A 12,627-nucleotide genomic window follows, 5' to 3' on the forward strand; every position below is an offset into this window, starting at 1 on the left:
ACACGGCGGGAGCAGCCCCGTGTAACGGAACATGTAACCTTATAGTACGATACCATCGCATAGAGAGATACGATATTATGATCCGATATGATCTGGTGATGCTCCGATATGCTATAGTTATACTATCCCCGATACCTCAAGCTCACCCGCGCGTCCTCCGCAGCGGCAAGGCTGTGGCTCTGCGCAGGGGTTTTTCGGGGCTCCTCCAGCGCAGCCTTTTTAGCCCTGAACATCCTCACGCCAACAAAACCCGGACGCAGGATTCATCACCTGGAGTAGCAGGACTTGCGCACACGGTGGGCTGTGTTCCTGCCATACAGAAAACTTTCAAAGCAACTTATGTGATTAAAATACCTAAATTCAAAGCACGTTTCAGGGTAGAACAGAAAGGAATTAAAAGTTATTTTTATTACTGTGCTATTTTAACTACTATTATAGATACTATATAAAGTCATTACTAATGACTTCTTAATAATTTTTTTTGTTATTATAATAGCAATTTGCAATGATGTATCACTCCATTATGCCTTTCATCGTATGAATTAAAAAAGGAGGGAAGCATAACAGTCTGTGTAAACCCAGAATTAAGGTCCAAGTAGTTACTTTTCTCTACACCAAATTTTGCACCTTAAATTGCACATTCTACATCAACAGTGAAATTATGTAAGTAATGAATCTTGTTTAAGGTTAGCAATGTTTTTAAGTATTTGCACTGTGTTTTTAGATACAAGACAGTCTGTGCCTCTTTACTATTATACAAAGAATAAACGAAATATATTTAAGCACTATTTTTCCTATTATTCTCAGGCCTACATTTACATGTGGAGGAGTTGTATCTGGAGAGTCAGGGTTTATTGGGAGTGAAGGATTTCCTGGAGTCTACCCTCCAAACAGCAAATGTACTTGGAAAATCACAGTAAGAATTTTTAATATCACAAAATCAGTGCTAAAGACAATGAAGAGCTATTTGTTGTTAATGCCAGTGTTTTATGTGGGATAAGATATGTGCAATAATGAACTCAGTAACTCTGGGCAGCTCAACTATCTGAAGCTTTTTAGGGTTGCTGCAATATAATAGTGGCTGAAATAGAACTGACCTTGCCTAACGTTAGAAGCAAATTTACATTGATTTCTATAGATATACTTTTAATTGTTTTAAATTAACTCACTTGAAAGCAAACATCTACCCGTCCAGTCTCTGCAGAAAGCGATAGTTAGACCAAATGCATTAAAGTAAAGCTTTGAGGTGTGGGTAATGAAAAGCAAAATTCGTTGGCAAGGCGACACAGAAAAAGTTTCAAACCAAAACAAAAGATTCAGGCAGGTTTGCTCGTAGTGTGCTAGTAACAGTGTTGGGCCAGGCAGGACATCTGGAGTATGTCATACAGCAAGCTGACAAAGCAGTGGGGAAGTGTTGTTACATTTATAAATGACAATGCAAAAGCATGTGGTATGATTGATATTTTGATGCTGAAATGAGACTGTAGGGCAGAGACATCCTATTCATGGGCAGCAAATGCCATTAAACAACTGGGACTAAATACTCCAGTGGTAGATGTGTCCTTATCCACAGTCTCAGAGAAAAGGATTTGAATGAATGATTACTTTTCCTCACATCTGCACAAATTAACCCCTCCAAAATTGCCCACCAAATTTCCTCTCCATTTTTTGAGCACAGTTCACTAAAAACTCCTATGACATTCAAGCCTAGAACATGGGTGTTACAGAAAAGAAGAAGAAAGCATTAAAAAATAAATTAGTCTTTGTGTTGACAGGATCCCTGGAGATGCTTCAGTTCAAAGACTGTGATGCAGGCTAGGTGTTGGCAGTAGAATAGGATGTCACAGGATAATTGTCTCCTGCAACTATAGAGATGCTGACGCAAAGCAGGAGACATTGATCTGTTTACAGTGTTCAGTTAAAACGACTCTCATACCAAATGAGCGATGTAATTTTAATCATTTTATTTGAAGGATACCAGTGAAGCTGCAACAGTCGCTTTCTGCACCTTTATGTTATGTTATTATGAGGGCCAAGTTAGAGGTTACCTTTAATCTGTGGCTGGCTTTATCCAGAAGAGTATGATGAGAAACACAGTGTATGCTCATAAATAAACTTGCTTCCTCCTGTCAAGGGGCTGAGATTACAGCAATTAGCATGGCCCATTTTACAATCTGAAGAGCAGACGCAAACTGCATTTGGAATCATAAACACATGCCTTAAATAAAAGGAAAAAAAAAACCTCCAGAGTTAGTTTACCAATATATAACTCTGTATTAGATCTTCAGAAGTTCAAAAGTGAATCTGGAGGGAAATAATTTTTATTATAACAGCATAAAGTTTTTACCATTACAAAAAAAATCAGATTACAAATGGAGGCAGCACTGAAAAAGCATTTACTGACGCATCCCATGGATCTGCCCTTCATCATATATTGGGGGTAGAGGGAGAAGAGAACAATTGATTGTATTTAAGAAGGCCATACAGTGGTTTCTTTGGAGACTTCATGTGGCTGTTGCCAACAAAGTGTGAGCATCCAGGTTAGCCTGGACATTGTGAGAAGCATTACCACAAAGCTGTAGCAGACCTGCCTCTGCACTTACTGACCAATGGAGGAACTCAATAGCTTCTGGCATTTCATGATCATCCCAACTCCCACTTTTCTGCTGCGCTACCATTTACTCCTGCTCTTCAACTGCTGCACACCTATTCTCTGTAGCTTGCCTGAAGCCAGAGAAGGGCTGCACAACTGTAGTAGTCCAGGCTTTTTTGTGCCTCCACCTCATTTAACCCCTATTAGACTATTATTCATTAAGCCAAGATGATTTTTTTCCCCCATCAGTTGTGTAGAACACCCTGTTTTTTAGATACTCACGAAGGATGTAGGGAAGGCAAGGACTACGAAACTTGCAATAAGCATGTACCCTCTTTAAAAAGAGGATGACTTACCAAACTGAGGGGAAGTGGTACACTCAAGGGTCTGGTTAGCCTGAATTTAAACAACAAAATCCTTTCACCAGATACTGCTGAGGCTCAGAATAGCTTGCAATAGCACTCAAGTAAGAAAGCCAGTTACACTGCCATGAAGAAATATGCTGTAGTTACTGTGTTAGGCTTCCTCATTTAGCATCCGATCTTAGAAGGTGACTAAGACTTTTTGCCTGTCTGTTTTAGCCAAGGGCTGTGAAAATCTTCCTGAAAACACTCTGCCTAATGCAGGATCTAACAAATCTACAAGACTGGAAGAGACATTGATTCACTTTGCATCTGGGTCATGAGAAGCATGAAGTTGTTGTTTTCTCAACTACAGGATTTCATCATCTATAGAAGAAGTACACAGAGAGGCAGAGTGATAGCTAATTCATTCTTGAGAAGAAGATAGGTTTAGAAAACATTATTGGTAATACAGATAAAGCAATGTAGCATTCAGGTATCATCTGAAATCTTTCCAACTGGTTTGCTAAAGCTAGAAGAGTCTCTCTAACTCAATTATGGTTCTGTTATTTCAAGAGACTGGGACTTTTTCAGCTGGCTAAAGAAAACAGCTTCTCTATTCTAAGAGCTCTAAGAAGTGTTCAGCACATGCTTGTGGTTATATTACAACCTTGGCAGACTACCCAGCAGCTTTTAGCTGGCTTTGCTAAGAAGTCATTTGTACAGCTATTTCCTTTCCTATAGTAATGTATATATCTTTATCTAAAATATGTCATATACATTTACTTTTAATACTCTGTAATCCTTCTTGGCCATCACCTCACATAAATGTGTCACATAGTCCAAGAATCTGGACTGCTGTCTTGTGTTTTTCTGGCAGACTGTGTAGTTCCCATAAAACTCTTAACAACTTTATATGCAACAATAATACTGAAGACTTGTCAGAGTTATGTAAGGTCATATAATTTACAGGTTCAGGAGCAGCGTTCCAGCAGGTTTGCTGACAATAAGCAGGATTTGAAAAATTTACTTATCAGGGAAGTTGGGAATCTGCCCTGGGGAACTGAAATATTTTAAATCATTTTCTCTACATTTTAAGTATTCATTTTCCCATATCATTGTGAAACTGCCCTTCCAGTAGAGAACAGATCTTCACACATGGCTGTATTGCCAGAAAAGAAATAGCTGAACGGAATCTAGTACCTTTGTCACAGAGAGGAAGCTAATACGATTTTTTTTTTTTTAAATGGTTCTTTTGTGGCTGGAGAGGATGGAGCTAGGGAACAAGCAACTAGGCAGGAATTGTGATTCTTCCCAGGTTGTAACTCCAAATAACTTCCACATTCATTCTCAGTAGAAAGAAATAATATGTTTGGCTGGCAGATAGCTGATGTATTTTTCAAATCTACCTAGGACTGCTATGGCAGAACATGCAATCAGTATTTTGGTATTAAACATATACCAAAATATATTAAACCCACATACAATATAGATTTAAAAATTAGGCAAAGTATTTTCTCAGGAAGTTGGCATTTAAGGGAGTTTCCCCACTGAAAAGTTTATTTCCAAAGCAAATAATCTAAACCAAGTAATTTTGAACAGTAGGGCAGTTTGGGAATCCTCCCTAGAAACTGAGAGGCAGTGATGAGGAGGGCTTTGTGTTCAGTCAGAACAACAGAAAAACAGCTACTTTAAATGTAAGTGAATTTTGATTAATATTATATGAAATACCTGCAATGAAGGATAACCACAATAAATCTAGGGACCTTACTTTGTGGTGGGTTGTATATATAAAATAATCCTGCCTTTTTGAAGAAGTTAATAATCTACACAGATGATTTTAGGGAATTATGCCCTAGAAATACTCGCCCTAAAAATCCGGGGAGTGTTGTTTTCCTTTAGCCTTTCATAGGACTAAGGCATCCTTCATGTGAGTTTAGCAGCATAATTTCTGATCCCATAGAAGTTCATAGAGTTAAAATAAGAAGGGAATCAGAGGACATGCATGGGTCAGTCATTCTCAGTGTGACAAGAAGAGGCAGAAGCTATAGTGCCTTTGTCATTGAAAGACCAGCTGGATGGATAGAACAGAAAAATAAGGCACACCCTGCAAGGGAAGCATCACATACTCTTCCTTTGATTCCTCCCTCTTTTTTTTTCTTTTTCTTTTTTTTTTTTTCTTAAGAGCTGCAATTCCTTCCAATTCTTCCTCTGAGGTATCCCATCATCTTACTGCATGAGGCTTGGACGTGGCTCAAAGTAAACAAAACTGAGTCATGCTGGCCTTTGCTTTCTCCCCTGTGTTTCTCATGAAGCAATATTTTAAATGTCCTAGGATAAACATTGGCAAATTTTAGCACATTATTTTTCAATATTTGAAAAAGGGAAATGGTAGAAATGAAAGAAAAGTATTGTTTTGCAAAGATGCCTGTATTTAGGGTGGGATTCCTTGGGAGTAGCTGCAAACTGGAGCGGCTACTGCCGTAATGTGGAACTACCATCCTCTGCACTCTTGAATGTCATCTGGTCAGACCACAAACTTTTAATTGATTTAACATGCTGGAAAAAAAAGTGTTATTTTTGTGAATAATGACAAATATTATTTTAATAAGTAACAACATTATTTTATAAAGTAATGGCAGTAAGTAGTGAGTGTGATTAAGGGCCTCAGTTCACACATTTCTGTAAATTACTTATGTCCTCAAATTCAGCTAAATGTGAGCAAGGATTACTCTGACAACTAAAATCTAGACTCCTTGTTAAACTTTCATCACCATGTGGCTGAGCTTTTCCTACATGTTTTCTTACAAACTGTCATGAAACAAAACTTAGAAACTCAGTACATCAATGGGGACCAGTCTTGACCAAGATCAAGTACTCTGAACTAATAGAAGCTAGAGAGATTTAAAAACTATTATGAAATATAATTAGATAACATAATTATAGTATAGTATAACATAGCTAGTGGTGGAGAAATGAGAAGGAACCATACAGCACTGCACAGAATTACTTATGCCATGAAACAGAAGACTTGAGTGAATGGTTGGCTGGCAGTTCAGTGTTTGGCTGCTTTGCCAGTGTCCTCTCCCTCTTGAGGGCTGGTCAGTCCTGTGTCCTGGTTCCCCATGAGAGAGTGGAATACCTGGTGGTAGGACTGAGTGCCGCGAGGCTGGTGTGAGCAGAGCAGCGTTGGTTCGATGTGCTCAGGGAACAAAGCTGTTGGTGAGCACTCATCAGCATCACTGAGGAATAACCACCTGGCTAAATCTGCATGCATTTCCACAAGGATAGCAAAAAGACCATTTCTTACCCCAGAACCAGACACCTCTCACATTTCAACTTCCTTCTTCAAACTCTGTGAGAGAGTAGGCATCTTCAAAGAAGGAATTCAAGCTCAGGAAGTAGGGAAAAATCTCATAAGTGCTGACAAAACTATTGAATCTAATACAATAGAGCAACTTCTGCTCAACTTTTAGAAACAGTGGAAGGAAAAGGGCAAAATTCTTAAACATGGGTAAGTTGTAGCAAAGGTGCAAGACATTGTAGTGGAAAATGTTGGACAATCTTAACTGTAGGCGTAACAGCTCAGTCTGTTTTAAAACATGATAAGCTTTAAAGGTCACCTCATTTGGATCCTGCTGTACCAGTTGTATAAGCTTATGAATAATGAGAGTTCTGTCCCAAAAAAGCATATATTATTTTATATACATACTCCTGGAAAAAAGGCTGCTTTAATTTAACTGCCTAAATCTGACTTTATCTGACCAACATTAGAGCCAGCATTTTTGAACTGATTTGCCCGGTCACACAGAGGTTGCAGTATAACCATAAATAACATTCAGGTCTTCTGACAGGAATACCAAATTCCTTTTATCTCTTTTTCTGTTAAAATGACCATGTCTTAATGCTTCTTAGTGATTCAGACCAGAAGACAAGTGAATGCAGTAATAAGAGATTTAGTTATGAGAGCAGTGAGTCATATCGCTTTCACAGAATATCTTACAATATGAACATGTGTCTGTATTGGCCTTATGCTGACAAAATATACATGTGGGTTATTTTCTGATGCCAGCTATAGGGTTTTCTCACTTCTGTAGCATCAGTTTTAAACCTAACATCTGGCTTTAAAGTTTTCTAAAACACAGTCATTGTGCTTTGGAATTTCTGGGTAAGGTTAGATGAGTTTTGTGGTTTTGCTGTAGTAGTAGTAATAGTGATTTACATCAGCACAGGGGAACTCAACACATGTTTGAGAGAACTTTGAACTTAAAGGAAAATACTCTGAAGCCAACAACAGGAACTGCAGTGAGACTGGTCAGCCTGTGTGTACGTGGGCCCTGGGCAGTTGAAAACAGCTCATGCAAAAGTCTGTCCTGCTGCAGGATCAGTATCAGCACTGGACATCAAAACAGCCGCATGAACAGTAACCTTAACATATCTACAGCACAGTTTTCACTACATCTCGAGCTGCTGCCTGTATTAGTAACTTCTGTGGGTTAAGTGGTCACTTCCATCTATAGCACTTCTATTTATACCTGACAAGGCATTTTTAATTGTTGAAACTCGCAACATTAAAACACTGTTTGACAATTTCATATACAAACAGTTTAGTTGTGGTTTGTCCCAAACTGGTGTATTAAAATGAGTCACTTCCAAGGAAGGAAAACAATCATGAACTCTTAAATAAAGTGGCTTAAATATGGACATACTGCAGATAATATCAAGTGTGTGTTATATATTTAAAGCAGAAAATAATAGCAGTGTCTCAGTAAAATAGAACAGCTGCAATTATTTTAATAGGTAACCACTCTACCAGGATATGAATTGAATGCAGATAATTACACTCTGCTTGTCTAGGGTCTCTCTATACTTTAAAATACTGTTTCCTTTCTTCTTGTCCTGTTACATAGCATTGAGTGCTTTGTTAGAATAGTTTTCAACTTCTCAGTATGCTGCTTATTCTCTTAAAAGCTTGCAACTCTATCCCAGGAAATGTTCTCCTTGTAAACTATTACACTCTCTTAATTGACATCCTTCTCAGTACTCTTGCCTCTTTCACAGTGTCCACAGATTCAGACATGAAAGAAGATTTGCCCTTGTCTTATGTTTCCTCAGATGTTTCAGAAAACAAAACTTTTCTGCATTGAGGACACCCACTAATGGTTCTTTAGTTTTACATATCCTTTCCAAATAGCCACTCCAATAACTAAATATTAGGGCTGCACAGCATTAGCCATAGTTTCCAGTTTTACTTAGAAATGTAAGTTGTTTATTTACTGTCAGTAAATAAAAAATCCTTCAAACTAGGAAACCTTATGACACAAATCAGCAAGATAAGAGAGGTCATTTCATTTGCTCAAAATTGTAAATTGCTCATTCCATATTTTTTTGAAACCATGTTAATCTCATCCTCCTCACCTTACTTGGTGACAGGGAGCTGCATGGCTGAATGCATACTTTCAGCAGAAAATAAGAGAAATATGCCAAGCTGTACTGGGTGGTGATGGTAAATAATCAACTATATGAGCTAGATGATGCTGTGGATCAGGAAGAAGATAATGGCAACAGAGATGGCTAGAACTTTGTTTTTATGATTGGTCCAATATGACTTTAAAAACCATTCTGCCTGGAGTACGGTTGACAAAAAGGGCTTACTGGGCGAGAAGTGAAGGATATGAAAATACTCATGCAAATAGTGGGATCAGATAGCTATGAGTTGTCAGTCACACTTCAAGATACATCTCTCCTTCCTTCCCTCCCTCCCTCTCTCTCTGCAGGTCCCAGAAGGAAAAGTGGTGGTTCTTTCTTTTAGATTTTTAGACCTAGAAAGTGATAATTTGTGCCGATATGATTTTGTGGATATATACAACGGCCACGCCAATGGACAACGCATCGGCAGGTTCTGTGGCACTGTGAAACCAGGTGCCCTTGTATCCAACAGCAATAAAATGTTGGTGCAGATGACTTCAGATGCTAATACTGCTGGAAGTGGATTCATTGCAAAGTTTTCTGCAGCAGAACCACATGAAAGAGGTAATTAACAATTACATAGGTGCTGAAGACAAATATAACTGTACAACTCTATGGAGAGCTGCATTAATGCTTAAAAAGTTGTGATGCCAGAGATATGCTGCTCAACATATTCATTAATCATCTCGCTTAGCAAATAGCAAAGTATAACTGTTTAGCCATTGTATTTCATCAAAGTAGTAAAGAGAACTAACTATTGTAAGAGTTGTGGAAGAACTGCACCTAGTAGCAGTATGGTAATGGCTAGTCAATAAAATGGCAGATGATATTCAATAGAGATAAATGTTGCAAATAAGAGGAAAACACCCTAACTTTATGTACAGCACAACAGGCTCTGAATTGACTATTACCACTTAGGAAGGAGATCTTAGTTTTAAAATAGATAATTTATGAAAACAATAGTTGAGTATCAATCCAGTACTCAATAGGTATCAAAAAAAGAAACACAAACTGAACATTTTTTTTAAAAAGATCAAATAACAACAAAAAATTATGCCACTATAAATCCATAATGCACATAAGTCTTGAATACTGTGTGCCATTCTGATGTTCCTATCTCAGAACAGGATATAATAAAACTATCAGAAGCAATCAGAGACAACAAGTATATTATAGAGTTAAGGAGCATCTACACAAAGACCAGCTGCACAGCATAGACTTTTTTCATGCTGGAAAAGGGAAGGTCAAGAGGAGTGTAGGAGAGGACTCCAAAGTTATGACCGGTACAGAGAAAGGGAACGGGGACCACAGTCACTGTCTCCTCTAATACAAAAACCCGATGAGCAAGTGGCTGCAAAGGAAAGAAGAGGGTGATTTTTCTCAGTGAGCTGTTAAGTGGTGAAGAGCTGTGCCAGGGGACATTGTGGATTGTCAGTTTCTACAGTGGTTTAAAAACAATTAGAAAAATATGTGAAAGAAAAATCTGTTAGGTATTATTAAATATAAAGGCATTGCCCTGTGCTTGGGAAGACCACGAACTGCGAGAAGCTGGGAAGTTACAGGGAGGTGGTACTGCTCTGCTGAGTGACTCTTTCTCAAGACTTTTGCTGTTAGCATGATACCAGACTAGACCGGTTGTTGGGCAGATGCAGTGCAGGTGATGAGTAATTTATTAGGTCTACCAGTTATATCCCTGTATTGATAGCTTCTTGAAAGATCGACTAAATGACTGTGAGTTAATTACTAGAGTTAATCTAATAAAAAAGGTTCATAAGCCTATTACAAATAAGGATTACATAGCTAATGTAGCTTTGTCATTTGGGACTGGGAGGAGGAGGTATGGAAGAGAAAACCCCTCTCCATCCTGGGCTCTCCACAGGCTGCAGTTCCTTCAGGAACGCTTGTCAGCCCTGGCACAGGTACCCCAGGGGCTGCCGGGATGGCTGCTCCAGTACCTGTGGCTCCTCCTCCTCCAACCCTGGTGTTCACAGGAATGTTTCTCACTCTCTTTTTTTTACCCCCCTCTTTGTCTACATCTGGCATTTTCTGCCCTTCATTAAATACCTTTTCCCAGATGTGCCACCAGCTGGGCTGAAGGGCTCAGCCATGTCCTCCAGTGGGGCGGTGGCAGAGGTGGCTGGGACCAGCCATGTCTCCCTCCCTGAGGTCCCTGCAGTAAAAATAGCGCATGGTGTGGGTTACCTGCCTCCCCGTTGCACTCTGGTCAGCATGGCACACTGTACTTGCAGGGGATCAGTACTGTGGGGGACGACTAGAGAAGCCGTCGGGGTCCTTCCAAACACCCAACTGGCCGGAGCGAGACTACCCAGCAGGAGTCACCTGCTCCTGGCACATCGTCGCCCCAAAGAACCAGGTAAGGTGCTGCCATCGCCCCGTTGCCTGCAAGGGCTGACACAGCTGCTCACACACCGCGCTGCCTGCCTTGCGCTGAAACCATAAAAACGCTGTCGGGCTGACATGTAAATCCAGGTACGTGCAAGGAGGGCAGGCTCCAGGGATACCCGCCTTCCTCTCAGGCACTGCCTGGCTCACGTGGTAACTCCTGTGCTTTCTCAACATTGTACATCCTCTTCTGTGCATTGACACATTCCCCTTAATTAAACTTTTAAAGCATCTGTGACCGGTGAGGCTTTTAAAAGAGATTTTTCGGAAAATTCTTTTGTTAATTAACAAAACATCATGCAAATTAAGTTAGAGCAGGTGATCATCGCAGGACCAAACATGATGACCACCAATGCTAGCTTTAGGTGTAACAACATTTGTAGCATTTTTAGGTATTGCTGCAGTTTGTTATTGAGGCACCCAGAGCTGACTGAATTTATTAAAAGCAGAAATTATTTTATTCTGCTTACAGTACGAGGAATATATTTGGATGTCCTGCACAGGGATTTTCAATGTACGTTTCATAAAGTTTGTTTTATTTCATATTTTGAAGGCTCCATCTCATAACATGCTTGCTTAATTAGCCAGATGCCATCAAATCATGTGTTACCACTTCATTGAGACGTAAGGAGATGTGATGCAGACTAAGAGGGTTCATTTGCCACACATGGCAAACACAAGTGTGTTCCCTACTCTGTAGGGCTAATCTGAATCCTAGTTTCACATTTTCTGGTTGTTGCTGAGCCATCTGCTCTCTACCTTTGCAGGAAGTCTACAACTATTCAATGTTTTGGTTGCCAAGCATGTTTGGTAGGTTGCTTTTCTTAACCATGTCCAGCTTTTTAAATTCCTCTACATGTAAAGACAACTTTCCTCTTAATCTTCTGCTCATGACCGTAATCCTCCAAATAAAAAAACCTGCCCCCCAAAAAAACGTGATATATTCTTCAGATCTTTCATACTTTTCCATTTACCAAGATATTTTCTCCCTTGAACCGAAGCAGTATGTCAGCTTAGTCTTCCCTGTCTGTACTCCTCTTTAATCCACATTCCTTGCTTGCTAGATACAGGTCATTTAACAATCCTGCAGACAGGCAGTGGTTTTTGAAACCTTATCTGTAAACTGCAGATTACTTTGGTTCTTTCCAAATATCTCTAGATAAGCCTAAAAACTTTTCTAAGCTTGTAGAGAAGATTTAAGAAAGGTTACACAGGCATTAAAAAAAAGGGACGTTATATCCTGTGCCTTTTGAAGATCCTGTTCCATAAATCTGCAAGTTTCCAAATACATATTTTTCGTGTACTGCAGTAGTGGTTGGTTGCATGCAAATGAGGCAGGATTCTGACAGTGACAAAAGCCATTTCTGAGGAAGTAGTGAATAAGCATCTCTCTTCAAGTGCACATGAAAAACTGTTTGGTCTTCCATTTCCCAAAGTTTGTCTCTACTTCCCTTTCACAAGCATGTGAGCAATAAGACAAGGCACTCTTTTGCTTCTAATACAAACCAATAATTACTTCATTTATTACAGAAGACAGAAGAGCTTCTCATGATGGTGAAGAGCTTCTATTCTATCATGAAATACTTTATTAGTGCAAAGTGCACTTATGAACAATAGTAAAGTAGATATTATGGCCTGCTGTTTCACCTGCTATGGAAAAATCTAGCATTTCTGCTCTCAGTTGCATTACTACTTTCTATACAATCTTTTTTGATCACAAGCATATTATTCAGATAGGTACTTCCATTTAAAGTGCATTTTTTCATCATGACAACAAGGTTTTTGAAACAAGCCTGTTACTCATCTCTGGGGCGGGGGGGG

The 12,627-nt window shown here is 39.3% G+C and overlaps 1 protein-coding gene across 1 annotated transcript in view; it reads left to right on the forward strand.

Annotated features, from left to right (window-relative positions):
• Nucleotides 1-77: 77 nt before the first annotated feature.
• Nucleotides 78-12,627, forward strand: part of LOC104526685 (procollagen C-endopeptidase enhancer 2) — a gene marked incomplete at its 3' end in the record, with an annotated part of 19,511 nt that continues 6,961 nt past the window's right edge. Inside the window, exons 1-4 of the mRNA XM_010170219.1 lie at nucleotides 78-296; nucleotides 725-916; nucleotides 8,712-8,967; nucleotides 10,653-10,777. Of these exons, the coding sequence (XP_010168521.1) occupies nucleotides 78-296; nucleotides 725-916; nucleotides 8,712-8,967; nucleotides 10,653-10,777 (792 nt within the window). The remainder of the gene's footprint in view (nucleotides 297-724; nucleotides 917-8,711; nucleotides 8,968-10,652; nucleotides 10,778-12,627) is intronic.

Source organism: Antrostomus carolinensis, unplaced genomic scaffold (genome assembly GCF_000700745.2).
Source record: "Antrostomus carolinensis isolate BGI_N321 unplaced genomic scaffold, ASM70074v2 scaffold6856, whole genome shotgun sequence".
In the NCBI taxonomy this organism is placed as follows: domain Eukaryota; kingdom Metazoa; phylum Chordata; class Aves; order Caprimulgiformes; family Caprimulgidae; genus Antrostomus; species Antrostomus carolinensis.